Source organism: Nylanderia fulva, unplaced genomic scaffold, assembly GCF_048542155.1.
Source record: "Nylanderia fulva isolate GAGA-0341 unplaced genomic scaffold, ASM4854215v1 Scaffold36, whole genome shotgun sequence".
NCBI lineage: Eukaryota > Metazoa > Arthropoda > Insecta > Hymenoptera > Formicidae > Nylanderia > Nylanderia fulva.
The window spans coordinates 1,317,308-1,343,558 of NW_028190433.1; the positions used below are offsets into that span (position 1 = coordinate 1,317,308).

The 26,251-nt window shown below is 31.7% G+C and overlaps 1 protein-coding gene across 2 annotated transcripts in view; it reads right to left on the reverse strand.

Moving 5' to 3' along the window:
• nAChRalpha4 (nicotinic acetylcholine receptor alpha4) overlaps positions 1-26,251 on the reverse strand; it is a 205,406-nt gene that overhangs the window by 6,727 nt on the left and 172,428 nt on the right. For both annotated transcript variants that reach the window (XM_085485293.1, XM_085485292.1), the window contains exon 8: positions 22,674-22,810. In XM_085485293.1, coding sequence (XP_085341419.1) covers positions 22,674-22,810 — 137 coding nt within the window. The remainder of the gene's footprint in view (positions 1-22,673; positions 22,811-26,251) is intronic.

Consider the following 26,251-nt stretch of genomic DNA (forward strand, 5'->3'; position numbering starts at 1 on the left):
CTACGCTGCCCCGGAGACGCGGGTCCTCGATCTTCGCGTTCGCTTTTTATCATTCTTGGCGAGCTCGCGCGCGCATTAGTCATTCCCGGGCAAAATGCGCCATAATGCGCATATTAGACATCCTCGAAGCCATCTTCGCTCTAAATGTGTAATCCCGCACGATAGGTACGTGACAAGAAAGGTATTTCCGCTAAAGCATCGCAACTGGTAAGTTCAAGATGAACTTTATTTAATAAGAACTATTTGATTTAATATTTAATGAGAGATGGTTATAGAGAGAGAGAGAGCAATAATTAGTTTAGCATTTTAATATAAATTATTATTTGAAATATATTTTGTATGTTTTTATAACAAACATTTTTCATATTTTATATAAAACAATATAATTATCATTATTTATTTTTTTAAAATATATTAATTAATGTTAGTGTACTATATACTACAAGAAATGAAAGCAAAATATAAAATAATAAATTTTATTATTATAACAAAAATAGAGACTTTGCAGAAGTAAATATGCAATTGTGAAAATAGATAAATGCTACGCGTGAAATTTTTCGCACCCTTGCCAGCGGAAATTTATAATGATGTCGAACCAAGAAAAACGAGACGATCCCTTTGAAATTTTGATAAAAAGGAGGATTTGGCGCTATACCTTATATTTGGCGGATATGATAGAGATTGCACTTTATCTCAACTATAAACTTCTTTGTAAACTTGCAATTCTATTGCTTTATTTAAAAAATTTGATTAAACGCATCTCTTTTAAATTGTTTATGCATTGTGTGATGACGAAACTTCAAGATTCTAAAGCCCGTTCGAAGTGAAACAATTAAAAATAATTCTCTTCGGTGTAACGTCCGACATTCTTCAATCAGTCTGGTAGCTCAAGAGCCATCGGTATTTCGATATCGAAGCGGCATTTTTTAAAATTTATTTTCAACTCTTTCAAATATAAAATTTATTTATAGATATTGAGTTTGCTTCGTATAAAGTACATATTGTTTATAATGTTTTTCAATAAGAAATATTTTAAAAAAGTTTTATCGTCTCGACATAGATCTTATTGTATATTATTACATCATAGATTACAAAATTAGACTTTTATTCAAAAAGAACTACAGAAATCTGATGTTCAAGATTAGGCTCTTTAACGACTAATTCGAACGATCAGCCGTAATTCAAGCCAACAAGTATGATGTGTTATACTGCGTTTTATCATAAGTCTATATATTTTACATGTATGATAAGTTCTGTCTTTCCAAATTATTTAATTTATTGATATGTTAGCAAAGCGATATTCGTATTGATAAAGACTGTCGTACAGTTGAAACGTTTACTAATTATCATTTGTATTATTTTCATGACGTGGAATAATAAAAAAATGTTAACACCTAATCAATTAGCTCGTAAAGTTGGCCTTTTAAATTTATTACTCATTTTATTTTCAACGTTCGGAATCACGAGAAACGCACATTGCAACATCCGAGGCACTGTACGTTATACTGCGTTTTTTCATAAGTCTATATATTTTACATGTATGATAAGTTCTGTCTTTCCAAATTATTTAATTTATTGATATGTTGCAATGTGCGTTTCTCGTGATTCCGAACGTTGAAAATAAAATAAGTAATAAATTTAAAAGGTAATTGATTAGGTGTTAAAAATTTTTTATTATTCCGCGTCATGAAAATAATACAAATGATAATTAGTAAACGTTTCAACTGTACGACAGTCTTTATCAATACAAAGCGATATTTGTATTGATAAAGACTGTCGTACAGTTGAAACGTTTACTAATTATCATTTGTATTATTTTCATGACGCGGAATAATAAAAAATTTTTAACACCTAATCAATTACCTTTTAAATTTATTACTTATTTTATTTTCAACGTTCGGAATCACGAGAAACGCACATTGCAACATCCGAGGCACTGTACGTTTCAAGATTCGACTCCATGGGTGGCTGGTGCCCACCCTTGGTGAACGCTACTGATTAATGTGTCACACCTACTGCATCCTTGCAGCGTCCAAAGCTATTAGGAGGTTTCCGCACACGTAGACACACACACACGTACACATACACACACGGGAAGATACGCTTGCACTCAAACAACAGCCCGCATGCTGTCGGCCCAATTCGCCAATTTGCTGACTCCCTCATCTTCAAGGAGACTCATCGCTTCTCTCTTCGTTGCCCAAGTAGATCATCGATTTGCTCGGCATGCGTCTTAAGGCACGAGGTTATATCACCCTGTGGAAACACGTTCAACATCCTCCACGTCGATAACGGTTAATACTCGAGACTCCCTTTCAAGTTTCAAATCGGTGAGCTTATAAAACGTTTCGGTGTCACTCTTCCGTGCGCTCGGGTTTATTTTTATTTATTAATTCCAGAATATGTTTTATCAAGTAACTTTCTTGAAAAAAGATATTTTCTCTCTGTAAAGCTTAGAAGAAATAATAATACAATATTTTTTGTACTTATTAATTCCAGAATATGTTTTATACAAATAAGTTTCTTTAAAAGAGATATTATTAATGCGCGACAGGATTAATTCTCTCTGTAAAGACATAAAAGTACAATATTTTTATCCTCCAAGATTTTCAATTCTTAGAGATTCATCATTAAGAAAAATGTTTGTAATTCGTGCGACAGAGCGCATAGAAATTTCTGATTTCTGCAAAAGCCGCGTCGTGGAAAGGGAAGACTTTCTCAATGTGCATTCATAAAATCGGGAGCTTTCTTAATGAAGAGGGTCTTCTCGAAAATAATAATTTACGATGGTCGCAGATTGTTACGCTTAACCGGTTCTTATTCCTTTTCTTCCTTTGCGAGTCTCCTTTTTCTTCCAACGAGAACCAAAATCCGACCCAGAGATAAGTAATCTTCATCTCGCGCTCATCGTGGCTCGACTTGGCCGCGTAATCCAGAGAAATATTGCAAATTTGAGAACTATCGGGGAGTAAAAAGCCTTTCGCTGTTCCAAGGCACTCGTGGACGTGGAATGAATTGTGAAATCACAGGACGTTCCGTTACTTTTCTACCGATTTTTCCGAGAAAAGGACCATTAGATCCTCGGATGCGCGTGGTCTATTGCTCGCATTTGCCAGAGTATATCTAACAATAAGAAGAAGAAGAAGAGGAAGAAATATCCACTCGAGTAACGTGCATTGTGAGCGAGCTAACGCGTTTTTTTTTTCACGTGACACATCGTTTAAAAGCAATCATTTACGTTTGCCATTTGGATAAAAATATCCCTCTCCGGGGTTAAAACGTTGATATCGAGGAGTTTTGACAATAAAGGCGAGCGTACCTTAAAGAAGACGTATCACTTTTTATTATACGTTGCTTCTCAAGATTTAAATGGTCGATGCATGGAAGCTCTTTTCCAGCAAAGAAAATAATGATGCGTGATTTTTCGAAGAAAACGCTGTCGATCCTCGACTATGAATCGGCCGTGTCACGCCCGAGAAACGACGTCGTACAAATTTCCAAGTTGCTTCATCATCGTCGACCATCAGTTACGAAGAAAAGAATGTTACGTGGAATGGTAGCAAGGGTCCGGAAAAGCTTTATAAAAAATGTAGAGAGAGGGAGAGCTAACACGAGGATTTAGGAAAATGGATGCTGTAGAAAAATACGTGACGACAATAATTATAATATACATAAGTACAAGTTATCGTATTATTTAGAATCTCTTGCGTTATAATTTTTTTTTATTTCATCAATGACGACAAGATAAAATAAAAAAAAAAACAGAGAGAATGAAAGGAGAAGAAAGATCTTCTCCGAAAAAAGCTGTACATTTTGCGAGAAGAGAGAGAGAGAGAGAGAGAGAGAGAGAGAGAGAGAGAGAGAGAGAGAGAGAGAGAGAGAGAGAAAGCTGGTACAGGATATAACCTACATCCGAATGATGCATTACACTGATACGCTGTCGCGTTTCCTGCGTTCTCTGAAACTCCTCGCTCCTTCGGCGAATCGAAATATTTCTTCCCAGGACTGCGCGCGTCCTCGTGGGCTTTGACCTATTTCGCGATTTCACGTACGTACCGTTTTGCGACCGTTCATCTTCGAGTCGGCAACCGCATGAATCCTAATCACGTTCGAAAAAGTCGTTTACGTATCTCGAGCACGTAGTCCGGCGAGTGACCGGAAGAGAAGAACTCTATATGGCGTCTCGTCTGATCGAACTGTGCAACGGTGAGTTTCCGCGGCTCGCAACCGTGAGATGACTCTCGAACAAAAGTTTCCGGAAGAAGAAAAGAAGGGGAAGAAGATAGATAAGTTGTCGCGCATACTTTGTTTTTTATCCACTCGTTAACTTTGTTATATTCCCGCCGGAAGATGCGAAAGACCGATTAAAGTTACCGCTATCGGGCGTGAGCACCCTGAGACTCACTTTGTAAACTATATTGTTCCTGGTGTTAATGCAGGAAAAATATGATGTTTTGAAACTTCCTGTCATAGATATAAAAGCGTGTATATCGCGATATTTTAATACAGTATGTATTGTGCATATAAAATCGTTGTTACATTATTTTTGCAGAAATTAATTAACAATATAATATATATTATTTTAATTTAAATATATATATATATAACTACGCATATAATTTTAATATTATATTTATACTTTTATAATATCAAAGATAATTATTTAATATATGTATAATGAGCATCTTGAGACTCATGCTGCACTTTGTAAACTATATTGTTCCTGGTGTTAATGCAGGAAAAAGATGATGTTTTGAAACTTCCTGTCATAGATATAAAAGCGTGTATATCGCGATATTTTAATACAGTATTATGTATTGTGCATATAAAATTGTTGTTACATTATTTTTGCAGAATAATTAACATTATAATATTAATGTGTTTTTTTCTGTTATAATATAATATATATTATTTTAATTTAAATATATATAATTACGCATATAATTTTAATATTATATTTACTTTTATAATATCAAAGATAATTATTTAATATATAATGAGCATCTTGAGACTCACATGCTGCACTTTGTAAACTATATTATTCATGATGTTAATGCAGGAAAAAGATGATCTTTTGAAACTTCCTGTCATAGATATAAAAGCGTGTATATCGCAATATTTTAATACAGTATGTATTGTGCATATAAAATCGTTGTTATATCATTTTTGCAGAAATAATAACAATATAATATATTAATGTGTTTCTGCTATAATATAATATATATTGTTTTAATTTAAATATATATAATTACGCATATAATTTTAATATTATATTTACTTTTATAATATCAAAGATAATTATTTAATATATTGTATAATGAGCATCTTGAGACTCATGCTGCACTTTGTAAACTATATTGTTCCTTGTGTTAATGCAAGAAAATGATTTTGAAATTTCCTGTCATAGATATAAAAGCGTGTATATCGTAATATTTTAATACAGTATGTATTGTGCATATAAAATAATTCTTACATCATTTTTGCAGAATAATTAACATTATAATATTAACGTGTTCTGCTAGAATATAATATATATTATTTTAATTTAAATATATAATTATATATATATATACACACATAATTTTAATATTATATTTACTTTTATAATATCAAAGGTAATTATTTAATATATATATATATAATTACCTTTGAAAGTGAATTCTGGTAAAAGTGTATACTTAGAGATTATATTGGAAATTTTAGAAAATTGATAAAAATACATTTATAATGTTTATGCCAAATCTATCAAAGTGGAAATAACTTTCCAACACATCGCTGTAGCAGTCTCATTTAAACCGCGCATTTAACATTTGAATTAAACTAAAGTTCCTAAGTGCGGCTTCTTATTAGCGATATAAGCGCGATCTACACAAAAGTTTAATTAAAGTTTCAAAACATGCGCGAGAGAAAGAGAAAGAGGGAGAACGCTGTCCGTTTGAATCGAATGATTACATCGCGAAACTACGGTGAACCGAATTCTATTTCTGGATGGAATCTCAACCGGCAATGTAAGGAGTGCCCGTGTTTGCTGATGCTCACGTATCCGCTGTTATCCGCCAGCAAATATTGAATTCGCAAATGAAACGTAAACGTATTAATTCGGGTTAATGCATTCCGGTTGGTGTGGTCCCGAGGTCTTTAGCGAAATTATTTATCGACCGCCGCAACATCGTTAGAAATTGCAACGCGCCTCAGAGTTACAACAGAATTCGTTATATCGTATGTGCATAATTGAGCATGTGAAAGATAGTGCAAATTTCAACGAAGATTCCTTAATCGCTTAATCACGCGTGCTATTCATTATGTTATCAACTGTTTAGATGCACGCTTTATTATTTTATATCGCTGCGCAAGTGTATATCGTTTACGCGTATTTTTTTAATATAGTACGATAATTATTTTATTAACATGTCTTGTTAAATTATTATAAAATTATTTAGTATAATAATTTAATAATTCAAAAATTTGGTTAAATTAATTTAATTTAATAAAATAATTGTTTTATATAAACATGTCTCATGATAAATTATTAGACATTTTTTTCAATATACTTCAGGAATACGCGTATTTTTTTTAATACGATACGATAATTATTTTAAAAACATTCTTATTAAATTATTATAAAATTATTTAGTATAATAATTTAATAATTCAAAAATTTGGTTAAATTAATTTAAATTAATAAAATAATTGTTTTATATAAACATGTCTCATGATAAATTATTCGAAATTTTTTTCAATATACTTCAGGAATACAAAAATCTGAAATATATGTATTGTATATTAAAGTATAAAATATATAATTTGAAGAATCGTCCCGCATTTTTGATGCACTCTGTAACGGAATCGCGGCGAAGACTCACGTTTCAAGGATCGCAAAAGTTGGCAACATTACCCTCTCGCCGTTTAATGCGCCGATCGGCGTCGTAATGGGCCCCGCGGCCAGGGTCCGAGTTTCAAACTTGTTTAAAGTTCGGATACAGTCCTATCAGTAACGCGAGCACGTGGAAACTTTCCCGCTTCCTTTCTTTTTGTCCCCTTTTTCCGTCGCGTTGTCTACGTCTCGTTCGAGGACGAATGTATCGATTTTCCTTTCATCCCCTTTTATGTATACTTGTATATCGCCGGCGTTTCTTCTTCCATTTTTCGCATCGACGCGACGACGGTCGAGTTCCGAACTTGTTCGGAATATTTTTCGACGCCGGACTCGGGTCATATTGGACGCCGTCGGGCAATAACGTTCTTCAAGCCGGTCGCTCTCGAGGTAATAAATCCCCATACGATCGCCATTGAATATTTAATAACGTGTCCTAGTGGCAACGTGTGCAAACTCGTTATCGCAATGTCGATAAAGATCGCATAATCCTATTTAATGCGATGCTCATATAAAAAAAGCGCGTTCCTATAGAAAATTGATGTACCGTTCGATCACAACATTTTTATACGATATTATACGGTATACACATATGTTAAAGACGGAATATAATTCGATCGTTAATCATTAGCAGAAGAATCATGCTTTATTAATTGTTTACAGTTGAAATATATCCTGTTAATATGAAATACATACATCTTTCTTGTGATTAAATGTGATTCCTAGAATTCAAGGAACATTAATAGTCGCAAAAACTTAGTTGCACAGAATCCATTTCGTTAATGAATGTAGCGTGCTGTAGCTTAGGATCCGTGTAACTATTGTTATTCATTCGCATTTATCATAAATCTTCTTGTCATGAACCAGTATCGAGAAGTGTGTTTCGTCGTTTTATTCACTCAATCACTGTAGCTGGCGTCTGAGAAGAACGATGGTTATTCGGAGAGAAGAAACTATCTTTTATTCTTTATCTTTTTGCTCGATCAATCCGCACTCGAATTTAACCCCTTGCGAATCGGTAGTCCATTAGATGGCAAAGAAATTTCGCATGCGAAGATATACGTTCTTCCAATTTCCATCGCCAGATAGTTTTACCATTTTTCGGGAACTTTTAGCTGAGCAGCATTTTTTGCCCATAGAATATTATTAATAATTTATTTTATATATTTATTTTATATATATATATATATATACCATATATATATATATATATATATATATTTGTTTTATATATATTTATTTATTTTATATATATTTTATATATATATATATATATATATATATATATTTATTATATGTATATATAATGTATGAATTGATGTACATTTTCGTGTTTTTTCTTTTAAGATCGAAACATTAGCACAGTCTCTTTTGATGCTTTTTATGCTCGAACGTTTTTCGTCAGTGAGTGTCATTTTGAAGATCCTCGAAAGTGAATCGACATTTGTGCCTCTTCGCCTTTCGTCGTATTTTGACATAAAGACGCTGTCGCACGGACGAAACTTTTAATAGAGAGGCTGACACGAGCCGGGACATCGTTGCCGTTTACAAGCGTGACAAGTCGAAGAGAGCGGCACTCAAGGCGATGAAATTTACTTAGTAAGAGTAACGACATCACTGTCCACTCGGAAAAGGTAACTCGACGAACAGGGATGCAAGATTCAGAAGCGGCGAACGGGAGCGAAAGGTATTAGAGAATAGAACGAAATACGTAAAAGAGAGAGAGGAATTTGAATTTAGATTGTGCATTTTCGATTCCAATTCATAGTGAGGATATACGCGAGAGAGAAAGAGAGAACAAACGTTTATCTAACATAATTAAAACAAAATATTTGAAATTTATGAATAGCTTGAATTTTGAAAAAAAATTCACGTTATCAAACAAATTTAAATCATAGAAAAAAATACATGTAATAAAAAAACTTTTCGCGCAGTTTATTTCGTTCTTGTTATATCATTTATTATCGTCATCTTTTTCATGCAATCTACTATTTTTAAATTTTAATATTATTGGTTTCCCTCTTCTCTTTTTTTCTTTTCATTGAGTTTTATAGTATAGAAAAAATAATACTTTGCATCTATTAATAGATTCAAGTGATAATATATTACACATTATAAAATCAATGATATAAAAATAGGTACATTGTATGACAAAATTCGACTTCCATCTCTTTTAATATGTATGACTTTATCACGTTGCAGGTTTCATAAAATAACAACGACATATACGTGATACTCATGTATGAAACGAGGGAATAATTTACAAAAGAATCCCAGAGGAAAAGCTGTAACCTATATATATAAAAAAAATTCATCAAATATGCATTTGCGAGAGTTGATGGTCCATCCAGCGTTAAAGTGAGCGAGCAGTTTAACCAATTCATTACGCGAAATAAATTGTTGTCGATAAATCTCACTGTTTATTTTAATCGCGTTTAAAGTGACGTTAATATCCTCATGCTCGTAAATTTTTCGCGCATATTTAGTATACTCGTTATCGCGCGCGTTAGCGAGAACAAGTTTGCGTCTTCTATTTTCCGAGAGAACGTCTCCAAAGATATCTTTCAAGTCGACATTAGTCGGGCTAAAGTATCGAGATCATGCATCTATTTTTCCAGGAGACGATCTGTCGTAATCGCTTGAACGGGAATCCAACGTCGGAAGGATGCATTTTCCATCCCGGCTGTAAAGTCCGACGAGTTACGCGATTTTATCTCGGGAGATTTCCATTTACGGACGTCCATTTGCATCTCACACACGCCTATAAAGAGCGCAAGCACATATCACATTGCCATCAATTAGGAAGTTTTATCAACGCTTTAGCATAGCATTTCGCAAGCAATATTTTGCAAATTACCCTACGAATGAAATCGTCAAGTTGAAATGTAGTTATATTCAATTATACGTTTCGAGATGAATTCTTTCTTATTATTCTCTAAGAGAATACATCGTCGTTATTTATAACAATCACGAAAAGTATAAATTGCATTTAACATGATTTCAGTTATTAAAAAATTGATACTAATTTGAGACGTTTCCTTTTCTATCCGCTCAATGTGTTTCTTGAATTGAAATTAATATCGTGTTGCGTTCAAAATTATTCTCGCCGAGGAAATGATTCTGGCTGTTTTATTTATACGTACATATATATATATACATAAGTGTTAATGTTATCTTAGTAAGACAAATCAAGTTGAAGACAAGAGCGCGAGGCGACAGAACTCAGTTAGTTTGCCAGACTAATGGCATTATTGCCCACTTGGGTGAGTGGAAAAGCTCCGTGTAAGGCGAGACAAGTGATAACTCACGCGAGTCGTCGACCCTAAGGTGGCGGGTCTCCATGGTATTAATATTTGCGCGAATGTCTTAACATGATGAATTAGCGAGATCCTGTCGGGCTACGCTTAAATCGCACTTTGAATATTTCTAGTATTGTAACTAATTATTTTTTTGCATGATAGTGTGTTGTATTGTATTAAAGAAACATTTTTTTTCTATATACTCTCTATATGTTTCAATCAATTGTGGATAGTGATATTTCTATACACTTTAAATATCTTTAAGAAATATATAAAATGTTTATAATTTTAATAAAAATAAAATTATGCACAGTAAATATATATATATATATATATATATATATATATATATATATGCCTCAAATTGCCAATCTACTCATGTTATAAATAAAATTTGGAAATTAATTTATATAAATGTTATATGTAAAATATGAATTTATAAAATAATTATTTATTTATTATTTATTGAATGTATAAATATTTACGAGTATTTGAAGGATTATTCACGCATATTGTGTCAGTAAATTATATTACTTTTCTTGGCAAATATTTACTATTTTTGTAAATTTATATTGTATATCTTTCACATTAAGAGATAATGAATATACAAGCGATCAATAAGATACAAAAATATCAGTTATAGTTTTTATCACAAAGCCTTGCAATAACTTTATGTATCTAAAGAGAGGCGCGACAGTGAGCGTTTATTTTAAGCGAACTTTCTTAAGTAATAAAATGTGCTTCTTCAGTTCCTTTGCGACAAAGCACTCACATAATTTTCGTCGAGTTCTGCATTAAGAAAAGAGAGAGAGAGAGAGAGAGAGAGAGAGAGAGAGAGAGAGAGAGAGAAAATTTAATGGCTCGGTGATTCAAAGGGCTTCTGCAGCTCAGGGCGAGACATTCTCTCAACCTTTGTTTATACAGTTGCGACGTTGATTTCTACTATATTAAGTGCAAGAGTATAAGTGCTCGATGAATAAATGCAACAAAAATTTATTTCGTTTTTTATATAAAAAGCAGTAAGTTCTTATATAAAAACAGTATAAAAAATAGAGCGATATTTTATACCAGAATTATACAACTTTTTACAGCTTTACATATTTTCATCTTTTCAGTAAAATAGTTTAGTTTATTATTCTTCGAAACTCATCAGCAACGCAAAATACCATCTATTTCTGACTACTACTTACTCTGACTACTGCGATATATAAAAAATGATAATCTTTTGTGAAATATAAAACAATTTGTTATATATGCTCACGTAAAAGAGCTAAGCTTCGCAATAAACGATTCAATTTGCATATTATAAGTTATTTTCTTTTTCGATTGTTTCGATATAACGAGTCGAAATAACACACATAGCTATATTGTGAAAGCACAATATCCGTGTTTGAGAAAACTCGTATCTCATGTACCTACTAACACAGTGACGTTTCTCCGTGCGCGCGGCACGGTGGGATCATCCCTTACGAGTTTCGCTTATCGCGAAAAGGATTGCCGTGTCCTCTTGCGCCCCACGATGGGACGCGAAGGGGTAGTACCAGTCAACCGCAATCCGAGATAAACCTCGATAGCGGGATGCACGTAAGGATTTGTAACCACCTATATATAGCTGCACTCTGCACGGATTTTCGGCGCTATCACTCGCTCCGAGCATCCAAAGAACTTACTCGATAGCGGGACGAATTGCCGGAAAGTTTCTCCGAGAAGCAAAATCCGGCAACGATCCAAGAGCTTAGCTATTGTTACGTGTTATCGAGGATATTTGAGCTTCCTTGATTACATAGAACAATCTGATGATCGCGATAATATTATTTATATTAATATAATCAAATTTTTCATGTTGCCAGTCAACAATTTCAAAGGGATAAATACATTTTTTTTGACCAATACTGGCTAATAAATATTTAATAAACACCACACAACGTTTTGACATCTTGTCGAACAGTGATGAAATAATACCCTAATTTATTAGCCAGTATTGGTCGAAAAAATTGATTTATCCCTATAACTCATATTGTTAAATATTGATTTTAATATGTTCTAATTAATTATATTTTTACATTTCTTTTATTATTATTTTAAAAAATTAATTATGTAATAAAAATTAGTTGTCTATATCACTGTACTGTTTTCTATATCAGTTTATTTAAATTGTGTAGTATATACAATATATACATGTATACATGTTATATAAAGTATATACGTATGTATACGTAATGTTTAGAGCATCACATTTTAGTTGACATAAACTAGATACTCAAATACAATACATCTTCTCTTCATTTTCCTTCTCTTCGATTCATGAAATCAGCAGATATCCTGTCTTATTTGGAACAGTGAACATGAATTGAAGTAGGACATTAGTTCTATAGATATATAACAATTCCAAAAATGACACGCGAATAAAAAGCGTTTTAAATCATAAATGTGTTGCACGTTGAAAAAGAAATATTTCTGCCACTCGTTTCTTTTCAAATTAATTTTCAACTCGTCTGCACTAAAATTGTTCACGCTTAGATAGCAATTCAGATCGAAAGTGATTGAAGCTAGTAACATCTTTATGTCTGACAAAGACGAAAAAACAAAAGTGATCTTCAGAGAGTTTAATTCCTTTCACTATCTTGATATTTGCAATATTTTTCCACTTATCTTTCATTACTTATCCATTAGCATACAAGGCAATTTTTTTTAAAGACATAGAATGCTTAAAATAAAGAGCGATCTATCTTCAGATTATATCAAATTTATTATATTTTTTAAATTAAAAAAATTAAAGGTGCAAATTGATCAATTTTCATTTACGGCAATTTATGGAAACTTGTCGGCATTAAACACTTTTCATCGATAACTTTCTAGGTTTTAAAAACCTAACTTTTTAATAATTTCCTTAACATAAAATATTTGATCTCATGTTTAAACAAAGCCTATTTAAAGTCAACAAAACAAGATCTCATTAATTGACAAAAATTTGTAATTCTTGCTTCAAAGAATAATTTGACATCTCGATATCGACAGAACTGTCATTTTCTATTTAAAGCGTTTTTCATTGGTTTCGATATCTCTCGCGTTTTACTTTTGTATGCAAAGGTTGCAGAGCCTTCGAATTCGACACATTGATGCAACTCGCATTAAGATCCGTGATGCATGGGATTTTGATGGATATCCGGGTGAGCAAGTAGGACGCTCCTGGCATCGTTGCGTGTCGCCAGGGATTTATGCCAATCTTTTGGATCCGGTACTGTCTTTTATATGTGTGTGAGTTGTTATTTGTGTATGACGTTAGAGGAATATATCCGATTTTATGCCATTAGCATCGAGTTTTCTGTGTTTTCGCAATAAACTCTCTCGCATCGTAAAAAATACATTTTTTAGAATGTATTTAAATATTAATACAGAATAATGCATTTCGCTCGAAAATAGGCTTGGAAGAAATGTTTGAAAAATTCTGTAGATGGAAAAATTGCAATCTAATTTCAAGGGAACAGCGTTATATAAGTCCACTTGCCGACAATTCTGTGACATCTCGTGTGTATCTCGCCACTTGAGCCATTATGTCAATTTCAGATGTCTCCACTTTATCCGTACGACTGTAGAAAATATGACAATTCGCGCTCGTGCAAAATCCTCTTTGACGCGAATGTAACTTCCGAGAGAGGCAAAATGCTCGCTCGAATAAGCGGGAAAGTCAAACGTCATCTGCCAATTCGTCCATAAGAAATAATGTTGAGACATAATAATGAAACGCGGAATGTGGAAAAGTTTTCACCGTTTTTTCGCGAGCTTGATGTTCGCGATAAGATTGTAAGGTTCAATTTTACGAGCTTTAAAAGCTTTAAGCCCGATCGGATGTAATTATAGCCTCAATACGAGATCGCAGTTATTTTCCGAACGTCGCACAGCTTCAGTGCTGTTCTCATTTTTTTGTTCATTCAGTTTCCTCTTTCCTCCATTTTCTGTGTGCAAATTAAATTCGATTATTATTCGGCGCTACCGCGAGGAATCCTCCCGTATATCATTTCTGTAAGCGAAAAATGGCCTCGTAGAATAAGACACGAAGACAGATAACGGCACGCGCGAGAAATTCTTTATTCGCCAAGTTATTTAACGATAAGATTGGCTTCCGTTTTTAAAGGATTATGAGAAACGCGGTCGGGCATCAATTAGAAACGTTTGATTAATCTTATGATAAAATTTATGGCATGTAAAAAAGTAAGTAGAATTAATGTTCGCGTCTGGAATTCTTCTCTGTAGTAATTGTAATCTTTTTTTTCCTTTTTTCCTTTCTAAATTACATTGCGCGCTTATCTAGTCTAATTTTTAATCTAATCTTTAATCTGTATTTGCAATTATAATTAAACATTTTCGTTTCAAAAGATTCTTACGTATGAAGAAAATTAGATAAACATTTAAATATCTAATAATATCATACAGCTTTGAAAAAAAAGATCCGTACATGAATGGAAAGATGTGATTTTCAATTGACTCATTTGATTAGTTGAATAATAATTATTTCTCATTAATACAATATAGTATTTAAAAATGTCTTTTTATTTATATCTCCAAGAGACTTGGGCGATCTAATTATAAACTTCCAGTATAAAAAATAGCTCGGGTTCGTTATACTCGCACTCACAATTGTGAATCCCTGAGGAATAATCTTTCTTGTTGTAGAATGATATTTATATGTTGTCATCTTGCAACTTGCATCTTACTCGATAAATGTTACATAATTTTTCATTAATGTTATAATTATGAATAAATGTATGACGTTTTATTCTTTATTATTTCTCTTTGAGATTTCATCTATCTATCAATTTAATATTATTTTTAAAACCGCTTATGTAAACATAGTTTCAAAAATGCAAACTATAAAAGAGATATAAAAATATATTTATTTTTAAGTCTTCATCGCTTACAGCTTAAATTCTACCAATTAAATATTTTTATGTGCTATGACCCGAAAATAAATTATCTGAACATTATTCTAGATAATTTAGTGAAGATAACACTTTGTTCATCTAAGATGCAGATATACAGGTTGTCTGACATAAAGTGTCACACCGAAAATATCCAAGTAGATCTTGTTATTTGGAGACGATTTTTCTTCAGTAAAAATATCGTTGAAAGCCACCATTTTTTGCATGTTCCCAATTTTTGCCATCATGTATCTTTATAACTAAACCTTAAAAATATGTATTATCCACAGGATATCTTTTTGATGAATTTTTGCTCAGCAAAAATATTGAGGCATCAATAATTTTTGCTGAGGAAAAATTCATCAAAAAATCATCTAGATGAAATTTTGCCGTCATCGTATCTTGATCTTTATACAGATGATAAAAATATGTATTATCTACAGGATGTTCTTTTGATGAATTTTTCCTCAGCAAAAATATTGAGGCATCTAGATGATTACCTATATATACTTTTACTTTGATCACAAACACCGCATATACATCATAAAGAGGGATGTAATAACGATTTGAACGTTCTTCAGGCGAGTTCCATTAAACGTACCCCTTTTCCGATTTTGAGCGCGGATGCATGACGCGATCGATGCACTTAGGTGAACCGGTATCTCGATTCGGAAATCGTGCCACGCTCAAATTGGATTCTGTTCCCGCAGGAGCAGCCGAGGTTCGCGGTCTGCGAACGGAAATCTCCCAGCGCTACCTCCGCCTTGCGCGACTACCGGCTGGAATTTCCAATTTAGCTGTCCGGAATAAGCAACCATATTTAGAGCGGATCTTGTGCATTAAATCGAGAGTGCGCCTTGCGCGCACGCTGCTTTCTAAGCGAAACGGAGCGGCATCGATTTCCGGCTTGGGGAACATCGCGCGTTTATCGGGGATCGCTATTATCGCTTTTAAATTTTTCTAAATAGAGGGATTCCTGGAGATCAAGAGAGAAAGTTCCCGATATTTCATGTGAATTTCTTCAGAAGACATCAAACACATCGTACGCTAATGTCGATGTTACAACGCGCAGAGTTCAAACCCCCGTGACATACGAATCGATATTTCCATATTTCCGTAAAAATTTCATTCCGGAGATAGATTCCGGACATGTTCAATTTACGACAGAAGTATTTTCTGCAACTGCTTCCGATAATTTCGAGCTACGAGGGCTTAACTTCGCGATGACGAATGTATCGCGAATCCACAGAGCCATGTTAGATTCGTATAGCAAGAAGAGAGACAGGGTTCTTTTTACCCTTCCATCAAAACTTCACGCTTTACGACTAGGGAAACGAGTTTTTCTCCAAAGTGCTGATATTGCGGACGTCCTTTATATGAGACACAATCGTCGCAGACAATAGCGAAGTCTCGCTTCTGTTCTTCACTTGAGCGTACTTATTCTTCTACTTCTTCTTCTTCTTTTTTTCTCGTTTTCTTCCCTCCTTTCTTTGCCCGACTGGTTCTCGCATTCCGACTTCGGTTTACGAGAATCAATGAGAAATGCCGTATTTACGAGATCGGCATATCTTTATGGAAGATAGAGACGAAAGTCCCCGATAGGGATATCGTTTCGTAAAGTTTTCTCTTAAACCGAAAAATCCTCCGGAACTTCTCGACGAAATTTTTATAAACGTCGGCGCGGGTGTAAATAAAATTCCACGAGCGAATTCCGAAAATATATATTTGTTTCCGTCTCATAATTCCGCGATTTACGCGAGGCTGATCTTCTGGAGCGTATTACGTAACTGCGCGAGATGGAGAACAGCTTGCGTCGATTAATCTAAAGCGTTTTTGTGTCGGTCGTATTTTTCCTTTTTTTTTTTCATATATTCCGCACGATTAAGAAATTGCGACGAAACGTGACCTCGCCGGTCTTGTTAAATTGTTAATAAACGAAAGAACGGGGACTCGACGAATCATTATACACTGTAAAAAAATATGTAATATATTACACAAAAATATGTCAAATTACATCATTAATAAGTGTAAAATTACACGAAAAATAATAGAAATGTTTATCTTTTCATTATTTATCATGCAATTTTACATTTATTATTTATGTAATTTTACATATTTTTTTACAGTGTACTTTGCTTGACAACAACTCAGCTCCAAAATTTAGGGATATAGGAACCGGACCATGCGGGTTTGGACCGGATCCAGGACGACTATAGCGATCGTCGCTGCCGCCTTTTCTTTCCGCTCCATAAAGCGAATGTCGCGCTTTGCCGCTTTGTCCAAATCGCGGTCTTCGCACATGCGACCGCTAGATCTTCCATTACCGCTGTTCCGTGATTTGCCGTCTATTTCGAAATCGCTTTTTCCTGTTCGCACGATTGCCTTCGTAGACAACAAATTTTCAGATGATTTTCAGAGCGCACATAAACTTGATTAATTTGAAAGACAAGCGGGATCGAGTGTCTTTTACTTTTCCTAGCTCTTTTCAATATTTTATTCGATCACTGATTTATTCGATGAGTTCCATTTTTTATGATGAATTAATCAAAGCAATGTTCTGTAAAGGCAATATTCGATTTCCTGAAGAATTCCTATATTGTATGAATAAATTTTGACATTGTAATTTTAGAAGCATATGCGAGTCTAATGGAAGCGTATAATTATTATAGGATTCTTTAATATATAAAGGATAAAAAAAAACTTATCGTCGCATAGCACAGGCATAGTCCGTTTTTCATCATTTTGCTCTTTAATCCTATCTCTTTAGCTTAGTTGGTTCGGAAAAGCAGAGCCGAGAACATATCACGCCGTAGTGGCACGTAAAAATAGCGAGGTAGATAGAACGGCTCGTTAGTTAAATGTCGCCTGTACGAAGCCGGCAAATGCCGTCATTAATATTGAAACGAGGTCCCTTTGAAAAGGGATGCATGCGCGCTCCAAGCACTTTCAAAAGGTGTGAATACGTACATTCTTCAAATTGATGCGCCGAAATGTCGACGACCGATTGACCGATATATACGCTAAGTAGTCGGAAATAATGGGAGTAGTATAAAAAAATAAGATTTGCATATCTACCTGTGTGTATAATTTACGAAATCATAAATCAAACATCTGCGATTTATTTATTTCGTAAATTATATAAAAATGAATGAAATGTAATGCGCGAACATATTTATTTCTTATTATGGTTTGCCTGTTTTTTCGGAGATGGTAATTAATAATAATCAAATAAGTGATCCAAAAAATTGAATGGACCAAATTAATATAATCGATCGAATGAAAAAAATTCTTTAAAAAAGCTAAGAATATTAAGAAAGTGTATGCGTAATAAGAATTTGTAGAAGAGTTAAAAGATGAAAATATTTTTAACATATTTTTCGCATGTTTAATCTCTCATATAAAATGATGTAGAAGAATATTTTAAATAGAAAACACGATTATTTCAAAATGAGAAATATGTAAAGACTCACATTATTCTCATAATCACGATCGCTTTCGTGAGAATATCAAAATTGTTCGCAGTAAACGTTGATCTGTACTACTTTCCGATTAATAAATCCGTGAATCTAATTATCGTTGATATCATTGGCAGCGGATCATCATCACCGTCAAAGACAAACATCAGCTCAATTTATTAGTCGACGACAAGTTTGAGAATTAGTTTCATGCTTGTTTAATCTCCGGGCGATTATGACGTAACTTTATAAATATCACACTCATGTATGTATGTATTAGGCTTCGCCTAATTACGTACATACAAGCACAAGATCTTCCTCATTAAAATTCAGAATTGCAAGAGAATTGCAGAATTTAATCAAATTAATTCGCGGCATGTTCCACACATATCTCAAAATGATTGGAAAAGTTTTTAGATCTTTGCTTTATTTAAATAATATTTCAGTAATATTTTAATTATGTAATATTTTACCACGCGTGTTAATTATAAATTATATTAAATCACTTTCATCACGCAAATATTATTGATTACGTTTTCCTGCTATGTTTAATTTTTCAAATAAAATTGTATAGAAGATTATCTTTAATAGAAAACACATGCACAATGAGTCAGATTATTTTCATAATTATGAGTGTTTTTGCGAGGATGTCAAGGTTGGTAGCAGCAAACGTTGATCTGTACTACTTTTCGATTATACGAAACTCGATTAATAAATTCGTAAGTGTTAAAATTCTTTGTTTATTGTGCGCGGTTATTAATATATAATATATACGTATATATAATTGTAATGTTTTAATTAAAAATATAAAACTCGTGCTTATTATTCAAAAATGTAGTACTTGTTAAAAATAAGTAGTGTTAAAATTCTTTGTTTATTGTGCGCGGTTATTAATATATAATATATACGTATATATAATTGTAATGTTTTAATTAAAAATATAAAACTCGTGCTTATTATTCAAAAATGTAGTACTTGTTAAAAATAATTAGAATATACTCGTCGATTAATATCGTGCATCTTTTGTCATCTTGAGAAACAATTGTCTTCATGATAAGTCAATTCACTTAGACATTCGCTCGACGTAATGAGGTAACATGTATGTTTCGCTTCTGCGATAACCTAGATTTGAAAACAAAAAGCTTCTGTTTGTCTGCACAGTATCGCGTTGCCGGATCTTCATCATCCGACGGATTTCAAGCACGGTTTTTGGTTAACGCAGCAGGAAATGAAGGAACAACATAGGAGAAAATCATATTATACAATAAACAATGTAAAATATATATTTTTATATTTAAGTTAAATAATAATTAAAATAATAAAAATTTTTTTTAAATTTGCAAAATTTTACATAATCTAATAATCATTTATCAAATAATTAAAATAACATATTATATATATGAAAATATTTTGTCTTACATTTTTAATATTTCTCTCATAATTAATATTTTACTTTAAAATATGAATTTTATATATATTTTAATATTTCATTAAATATTTATTATATTATATTACACATTGAATAATAAATTTATAATTGATAAAAAGAGAGACTATCTCGCTCATTGCATTAAATTGCATTAAAATATTTACAAAACATTGAATAAAATCTCGTATTTTAAACGCTATCTGATGCTATTAATGGTACGTATTTGCTTATTCAATTTTATTCCTTTATCATTAATACAATATGTATAATAAATAGATAAATAAATATTTGCACAAAATACTTTTCGTGTAATAATGATAAAAAGAAAAATAGACAAATGGATAGATAAATAGACAGATAAATAGAAAAATAGGTATATATGTAGATAAATGTCTATGCAGTATACGTATGTATGTGTTGTCTAAGTCTTTGATATTAATTATTTCATTGGTTGACAATTATTTGTTATTATGAATATAATACGCGAATATATTGTAAATAAACGTGGAAGCAGATATAATAGTTTGTCATTTTTAGACGTTTATTCCAATTGAATTTCGCTTAAATTTTATCAGACATTAATATGTTAATGCATATAACTGAATAATATTAATTCAATTAATGCTTCTCGAATAAAATTTCAGTATGTGCATTATTTAATATTCATAAAAATCGCAAAACTGCAAAATGAGGAATTATATTTCGATTATAATCGGATTTGTTGATTGGCAACAGAATATTGGAGGGGATTGTTGATAAAGATAATCAGCGTTATGCTTTTAAATTTTCATTTACATCTTAAACAGATTATTCTTCAACAAATCAAAAATTTATCTCGTGATTTATTAGTCTTTAAAAATTACAGTTAAATACAATTTTCCCGTGTTAAGGTGACAATTTAATTTGCTAAATTTTTTCAGCAGAGTAAGATTTCTGTCTTTACAGAATACAGAACACTTTCTTTCTTTTTCAGGAAAAAAGGGACGGATTAAAGTTCAGATTAATTAAGAGAGTACTGAGGCAGATTATTAGCAACAGATTGTGGCGCAGATTGTCGTCAGCGAAAATGAGGATATACCCTTTGTCAAAATGAAAGGGCGAGCGAGAAAACTCGCTAACGACGATTTTATTCAGCGACAAATATCACCATAATATAAATCAAATTTTTTCACGTGGCAAAAATTTTCATTTCATTTCATTTTTTTCTAAATTAGTATAATATGTACATGTTTTCGGTTTCTCTTGATCTTTTCGCACTGAAATGTAGAATGTATATTAATTAAAGAATTGTTAACTTTAAACGTAACAATATATTTTTTTCTCTCTCTCTATCTTTTGTTTTTTACTTTTATGTTACAAATTTTTTTCTTAAAAAAGAGAATATTAAAAATCTTAAGTATTTTTTATATTTTTATTTCAACATTTTACTTTTCTCAGTTACGTTATTTATAGGAAAAGTCTCACTTTCGTCAATATTCTTGATAAAATCATATTAATAAGAAACGTGCCTCTCCCATTATCAGATATGTGCTTGGGATAAGCTTTCGGGTCAAGAAGTATCGAGGATGCTTGTTATTTGTTATTTGTCACATCACGCCTATTTCGGGGTAATTTGAGATTGACACGCACATTAAACACGCACAGATACGTGTCATATATATATATATATATGGTATATATATATATATATATATATATATATATGTGACGTCAAATTAAAGTAAGATGATGATGAAGTAGAGACTATGAGAAAAATAAAAAAAATTATTTAAATAAAAAAATGGATTCACAAAATTATCAGACATACGCTCAGAAAAAAATATGTAAAGACTTCATAAATTAAATGACATTACGTACCATAAATTTCTATAATGCATTTTTTGCAATAATGTATAATTGTTTTTTTTTACATTCCATATATTTATTTTTAATTCACAATTTTTATTTGTTTTACTTTTATTCACGTTTTTTTCATAAAATATATCATCGAAAATTGAAAATGAAATTATTTGATTTAAAACTTTATCTATATTTTGAATCGCATTTCCTAAACGGCATCACTCTAATCGTAATTCGCACCTTTAGAGATCGACTGTAACCGACACTCTCTATCACAGGTGAAGATCTGAGAAGTGCACGGTTTAGCGTTAAATGTTTCACGTTGGGGAGAAATGGAACGCATTGTGGAGAGCAAACAGCTGCGGACGATGCTTCTACGAGTTGTTACGAGAATTAGCGTCCATTTTTGAGAGAGCGGACACGAGAAAGCGCGTTTCCAACCCTCGTCGTTATTTTTAGATTTTTTTTGTTAGCAAACACAAGTGTCGTCGTATCGTCTCTTTACGATCTTTCTCACGGGAGCTATATTAATTGCTACAAAAACGTTGCTGTCGTAAACACGGACTGATAAATCGCCGTCGAAGCATTAATCGATATCGTTGATAGCGTAATAACACGATGAAGTAAGAAAATGCGAGGAAAATGGGACAATGGAAACTGTTTCTTCCCTACAATCGAAAATTGTGGAAAATTGCTTTCTCTGCGTTCAGTTTGTTACAATCACGAACGCATTTTCTTGCCTTAACTGCGTTACTTTCGCGATGCGCTAATTTCGCGAGCGTGTTGCGCGAGAGTAATTTTCTGCTGAAAACTCTCCGTTCTCCACTGCTATTATATGAATCGTGTCAAAGCACTTACCTTATCGAGACGAGTATCATGGCGAATATCAGGTACTTTCCAAGCAACGGCACAACCAAGGATGTCGGCGGAATGATCTCAACGACCAACAGGAAGAACACGTGGAGACTGATGAGAATCGAAATGGAGAGCGTTACCTGTGAAATTGAGAGATGTTCATTTTCGTTGTGTAAAAAAGATAGAAAAATATTTGAAATTGTTTTTATATTATATTACATTATATTACTTGTATTAGAAAATGTTGGATGTGCTTCGAAATAATTAGATTTATGTTGGCAATAAAAAAAAGATGCCAAATCTTTAATTATTTGTATCTTTCGTTTAATTGTTTTTCGTAATATTATATTATGTATAAACTCTCAGTAGCTAAAATTCCATTTTATATTTTTTTTTATTTTGTGCCAATATTAAACATATGTATAAAACTGGTATATTATTTGGTAAAAACTCATAAAATTTTACCTTTATGTTATAATAAACGTTATGTTCACATAGCGTCATACTTTGTGTGACGAGATTTTCCTTATATTTTTTATTTAATTTCAAAAAGTTACAGTTTTATTAGAGTTCCAAAAACAATTCTACCTGCTAAAAGCGAAAAATCGATTAAAATTAGTTACAAACAAATGCACGCATGTATGAATATCCAAATAAAATGCAAATCAATTTTCAAAAATTCCGTTCACTGTAAAATAGTTCTTGTATCGTTTTAAACATATTCATGCATTTTATAAAAAGTTCTAACAATAAATAATAGTATTAAAATATTTTTTAAACAGTTTTTTGCCTGAATAAAACATATAGTAAAGCTTAAATAAAGCTCTGGTCGATTTTTTTATTTAAAATTCATAATAAAATGTATATATTCAGATATAATGGACTTATAATAAAAAAAATTGACCAATATTTTATATAAAAAAAGTGCAAGAATAATATAGAAGAATTATAATAAGATAAACAATAAACTACTTCTCAAAATCAATTAGATCATTTCGATATTTTTACATATGGGCGTTTGCTTATAAATTATTTTAATTTAAGTAATATTATTTTCTTTTAAGAAATAAAACTTGTTTAGAATTTATTTCAAGTTCTAACTTTTTTAAATCTGAAGATAAATGAGAAATAGAAAATATTCATGTTTTAAAAACTCACATAATTCTTGTTTAGAAATTTATAAATTTGCACAAAATTTATGTGTGTTATAGATTATAAATGTAAGCATTTTTAACATAACATATCTTGCATTTGTTTTTTAATATTCTAATCAATGCATCTTTCGTCTATAATAAAAAGAAAATAAATATATAATACATATAATAATACATATGGCACAATATTAATTATCACAGAAAAAATTCACTTTGTTATTGTGACCATGTTATTTAAAAAAAAAAAAAATAAGAAGTCTAAGATGCAGTTGGCAGACGAAAATATATGCTCCTTTTTCTTCAGAATGTGTCCCTTGACAGGCGACAAATTTTAGGCCTATTCGAAAAAGGCAGGTAAAAAGTAGGTAGCGAATAGTCAAGCAGAAAATTCGTATTTATGATTCGCGTAAAGAATGTACGAAGTAGCGATAGTCGGAAGGATAAACGGGGCCAGCCCTGTAAGATGAAAGTTGCCTCGTTGACAAAATTTATGTGTCCGTGATCCATTCGTTCTAATAAAACTTGTAAACGAAGAATATCAAGTAAGTACGTGCAACACGTTTAAGAGTCTTATCGCATATTGATAATAAAGACAAGCATAAGACGATAAGAAATGTGAAATAATATGAGATAATTTTGCCTCATATATTTTAGTATTCAATGTGATTAATTTATCAAAGACCAGTGAATTTAATCCTACATACTAGTATATATGTAGTTTACATATAACAATATTTTTTTGTTAGCAAATGAATAAATCAACCGTTCGTCTGAAAACGCCTTGTATTACCTCATTGTTCATTGAATAAATCAACATTATTGCATTTGTTATCGTTAAATCTATATATATCTAATTCATGATGCTTGTTTTGTATAATATTTATTTTTTAAATGTGATAATTGTAAAATATAAAAACAATAAATATTCGAACAAAGAGAAAAAAATTTTTTTTTATGAAAAGAGAAAAAAGGTACTTTTCTCTTCCGATTTTTAATTTTTTTTTGTTCAGCAACAAGTGCAGTAACAATATAATCTATTAAGTACTATAAATAGCTAGAGTCAGTTTACTGTTTCTCTTCCTAATTCATTTTGACGATAAAAAAAGGAACACCATCCAAGTGTCAACATCAAGCAATTAACTGGAGTTCTCGTGCAGTGATTACTCGATGTACTTCGATGAGTTTTCCTTAGAAAAGGTAGCATTGCTTGATATAATGAATACTGAGAGATGGCACACGCGAAGTGTCTGCTTCAATTATTAGCTTAGCTCTGTGAAAGAAATATATCTAAGGCGTAAAAAAAATCTATTCGATAGCCAGTAAAAATACAAGTTTAACAAATGGTAAAAGAAAAAGACGCGGAATAGCATCCACTAAGTGAGATTTTATGTAGTAAATAATTTAATGATCCAATTCGTTTATCAAAAAATTTAAATGAATTAATGAAATAATATTTCAATCAAATGTCTTACATAATCTCTCTTGTTTTCTTGTAACAATTTTCTTAAGAATTTTCATTTATCAAACTGTAATTTTATTTAACAATATTATATATTTTCTAATATTAATGCGCATATATAACGTAAAAAAGTCAAAGAAGAATGAGGCGGAACTTTATAAACTTTCTTTGCAAAGTTTGATTGTTTGCTGCAGTTATATTATGAACATGCAAATATCACAGACAGGACTAAATCTATCATAGCTACAGGATATATTAAAAATTTTTCGTGAGATTCATCGTGCATGTTGTGAAAGCGGAAGTTATAACCGGGTTAACGATTACTTAAAGTCTTCTTCCGTAAAACGATTCCCCTGTGTGTTCGAAAGTTTTATTATATTCTTTTATGTGTTGGGCATATTACGGGTTGAAGTACAAGTTGAAAAGTCTGATATGTATACTTTGCTCAAACTCATAATAATTTTTTCGACGTTAAATAAAATTTAAAATAAAGTATAATAATAAAATGCAAATTTTTCTAATAAAAGAATTTTTTTTCGTCACAAGCGATAAGTGTCCAACATAAAAATATTTAGATTTTCATATTATTACAAATTGCATGCTATATAAATTGTTGTCAAAATGTTCTAAAATTACAGAAATATTTTTAATATATATATATATATATATATTCGTCTTTATTATATAAATGTATATTTTATCATTTTTATTATCTACTTATTATTTTAATTTTATTAAAATAAATGTTGAATTTATATAAGAACTTGGGAAAATTATTTTACAGTATTTAGCTTTAACAATAAAAGATTTGTATTGTAAACTGATCGGCTATTGCATTTTTCTCCGAGTGAAAAGATAAAAAGCAAGATATTTTTGATTGTGAATTTTGTCGATATCGTGATCACGTAATTTTTTCGGAACCGAATGATGAAATTTGGCTGAATGGAATTCACGCGAGATTTGATACG